Raw genomic sequence first — 3,958 nt, forward strand, 5'->3', positions numbered from 1 at the left:
TTTTGGTTTTTTGAGACAGGGTTTCTCTGTATAGCCCTGGCTGTCCTGGAACTCACTCTGTAGACCAGGCTTGCCTCGAACTCAGAAATCCACCTGCCTCTGCCTCCCGAGTGCTGGGATTAAAGGCGTGCGCCACCACGCCCGGCCAGCTCGTGCATTAAACTAAAATCCTGCGAGGCAAACCACTGTCTCTTTAAAGCCACCGAGCACAGGAACACCAGGCCAGGGGCACTGACAGCAGTACCCGGCCCTCCAGCATCTCTGCCTATGAGCGATGGTGCAGGCTGGTGAGCATAACACTCACAAGGCTGAAACGGTTGGCAAGTTTCAGGCCAGCCCAAGTCACAGTAAGGCCTTGACTCAAGACATCAAAACAAAACAATAGCAGACGAAATGGCCGTGCGTGAGGAAGAATGAGACTCTGGGTCAGTCACAGCACAGCACACCAAGGAGCGATTAATGTCAACTCAGACTGTGGATTGGTGCGCAGTGAGAACAGAAAGGCTCGTGGCTCTCCCTGGTGTGTTGTGTGACTATGGCACGAGGACAGTGAGGGTCTAAGGCCAGGCCACATCTGGGAACTGGCACAGGACGGGCAGGGCGGAGGTCTCACACTGCGTGTTCCCTTTTAAACCTTTGGGGCAAGAGTTCTCTGTGGGTGTTCACGCCATGATGCGTGTCTGCATCAGAGCATGGGGTCAGGCATCTGTCCGTGCTTTTCTACCTTGCTAGAAGCTAGCTTGCTGCTGCAATGCCAGGCTAGCCTAGCCTGTGAGCTTCTGGGATTTTCTGTCTCCACCTCTCAGCCTCTCCATCCCAGATGTGTGCCGCTACACTGTGCTCTACACGGGTTCTGGGATCCGAAGTGAGGTCCTCGTTTGTATGGCAAGGGCCTTACCCACTCAGCCATATAGAACCCTGAGCCAAGTGCTTACTTATCTGAATAGGAGGGGTAAAAAATTAGAATTCAATGTTTTTGGAAGTCAGAGGAAGAAAAAATACTAATCAAAACTCTTAATTAGAGCAACTGTGTAACTCAAGTCATGGAGAGAAGAGACCGACGGTAGGCAAAGGGCATCTCAGCTTTCTTAGACCAAAATCCAATACCAACTGGGCAGGGCAGTAATCCATGCATTCCCAGCACTTGGGAAGGTGAGGCGGGAGGATTGAGGATCTGAGCAAGCCTGGGTTACGTGGTGATACCCTACCCCAAACAAAACAAAAACCTATAGAGGTAGGTAATTTAATGTGTTGGTGAAGATGCAGATAAACTGGAAGCCTTATACACTGCTTGTAGGAAACATTCGAGCTATTGCTCAAGTGGTTAAAAGGCACCACAGGACCTTATAAATAAATCTACTTCTAAGCACACAGCCATGAGAAATGAAGACGTGGTAACTAGAAATGTGTGTGTGCTGCTCACAGCAACATTACTCAAAAATAACTAAAAACTGGAGTAGCCAAATATCTACCACCTTCTCAATGTGTAAAATATACCGTGCTGGTGAACGGGAGCGGTGTGGTCAGAGAAAGGAATAATAAAGAACATACTGGGGCGACAGCATGGGCTGTACAGCAAGCACTGTGAGGAGCCAGTGTGGAGGGTCACAGACTGCACAACTGAACCCTGCAATGTCAGGTACAGGAAACTGGAGACAGGAAGCCCATGAGTGGTTAGCATGGCTGGGGAGGAGGGGTGGCGAGGCTTCCTCTGGGGGAATAAAGTGGTCTCAAACGCAGAAGCGGTGATGTGCTTGCCCACACCCTGAGCACCCCAACACTACTGACTTGTCCATTCACAAAGCCCTGAAGCTTCATCTCCAGCTCTGCATACACCAGGCAGAGTGGTGCACACCAGTTATCCCAGCACACAGGATGGGAAGCAAAAGGATCAAAAATTCAAAGCCTGCCTTTAATAAATAAGTTCCGCTACATTAACTTTTAAAACCCATATATTAGCTGGGTGTAATGGCACAACACTTTTAACTTCAAACCTCTCTAGGCAGATCTCCTGAGTTCAAGACTTGTTTGTTTGTTTGTTTGTTTGTTTGTTTGTTTGAGACAGGGTTTCTCTGTGTAGCCCTGGCTGTCCTGGAACTCACTCTGTAGACCAGGCTGGCCTCGAACTCAGAAATCCGCCTGCCTCTGCCTCCTGAGTGCTGGGATCAAAGGAGTGCGCCACCACGCCCGGCGAGTTCAAGACTTAATATGATCTACATATTAAGTTCTAGGCCAGCAAGTCAGGGATTTAAACAAAAACAAAAAGAATAAAGGACCAAGAGCCTAAGGACTCAATGGTCCCAGGGATTGCTAAATGGTCACGGTATCAAACTGCCCTCTGAAGCCGTCTCTACACCCTAGGTTAGCGCAGGTCTCAGACCTTTCAGAGAAAATTCTTTGCACAGTGGACAGTGGCTAATGCCGACATTCAGTCAAGAGTGAGAGTGTGCTCAGCCATAAACAGGACAGAACATTCATCTCTCTCTCTCTCTCTCTCTCTCTCTCTCTCTCTCTCTCTCACACACACACACACACACACACACACACACACACACACACATATATACACACAGACAAACCTAAGGCCCAGGAACCATCACAGGACAGGGGAGGGGAACAGAAAGCCTCTTTAGCCAGAGGCCAGGGGGATCAGAGTAAAACAGTGTCTCTGGACAAGACAGAATCATGAACTCATAGCAGACGCAGTTGTCTGCACAAGATCAAGCCAGGCAACATTCCACAGGGCAGAGAGGAGCAAAGCCCACAGCCTAGCTGAGGAGCTGGAGGCAGCTAATGGCTTCTGGGGCAGGGACAGTCAGTTTCCTTTCAGGGTGTGGGTCCAGGAAGGTTGAGCATGATCTAGTAAATGGTCCCACACCTATCAGTATATATGGGCAGCCCAGAGAGGACACAAAGTTGGGAGGGGCAAGATACACTGTATGCATGTATGACATTCTCAAAGAATTAATAAAAGGAATTTTTTTTAAATGATAAAAGAGTAGCTTCATGTTTTCCTGAGACCCACCGCAAAATTACCTGAATAAGAAAGACAGTGTCCACAGCCTGGAAATGCCCCAAGTCATCTAGGTAAGTTTCCTGGTAGAGATCAGACACTGTCACTAGGCGGAGCAGAAAAGCAGCAGTCACAGTGGCTATGGTGGCAGCAGAAGCCGTCAGCGTCAGGAGGTAAATGAGGAAGTACCTGGTGTTCCAGGCCCCGATGCAGTTGTTCACCCAAACACAGTGATGGTCGAACCGGTGCACACAGCGGTCACACAGCCCTGCAGAGAAAGGACTGCTTCAGCTGGCCTCCTCCTTGGTGAGACAATACAAAATGACCCTGGAGTTTTCACTGTCAGCACTGACAGTTGGGGACGGGGCAGCTGTTGTCACCTGGCTTTCAGAGCTGCAGGCCATGCTGCTGGGAAATAGTTCTGGGGCAAGAGCCTGCTCTGCAAGCATGCCTGCAGCTCAGGTCCCAGATGGATGGATGACAGGCAGGCTCGGCCAGGTTACCTGAGCAAGCTGGCTACCTCAGGGAGAGCCAGCTCAGTCATCCATGTATAAGGTGAAGAGTGACTAAAGGAGATGCCCGACATCAACCTCCAGCCTCTACATGCACATGCAACACATCTACCCACACATGCACACATGCACACACATGCCACACATCTACCCACACATGCACATGCCACACATCTACCCACACATGTACACACATGCACATGCCACACATCTACCCACACATGCACATGCCACACATCTACCCACACATGCACACATGCACACACATGTCACACATATACACACACATGCACACACATGCACATGACACACATCTACCCACACATGCACACACATGACACACATCTACCCACACATACACACACATGCACATGCCACACATCTACCCACACATACACACATATGCCACACATCTACCCACACATACACACAC

The 3,958-nt window shown here is 49.7% G+C and overlaps 1 protein-coding gene across 4 annotated transcripts in view; it reads right to left on the reverse strand.

Annotated features, from left to right (window-relative positions):
• Zdhhc4 (zinc finger DHHC-type containing 4) overlaps positions 1 to 3,958 on the reverse strand; it is a 13,885-nt gene that overhangs the window by 857 nt on the left and 9,070 nt on the right. For all 4 annotated transcript variants that reach the window (XM_021162593.2, XM_021162595.2, XM_021162594.2 and 1 more), the window contains one exon: positions 3,037 to 3,281. In XM_021162593.2, the coding sequence (XP_021018252.1) occupies positions 3,037 to 3,281 (245 nt within the window). The remainder of the gene's footprint in view (positions 1 to 3,036; positions 3,282 to 3,958) is intronic.

This window comes from Mus caroli, chromosome 5, assembly GCF_900094665.2.
Source record: "Mus caroli chromosome 5, CAROLI_EIJ_v1.1, whole genome shotgun sequence".
Taxonomy (NCBI): domain Eukaryota; kingdom Metazoa; phylum Chordata; class Mammalia; order Rodentia; family Muridae; genus Mus; species Mus caroli.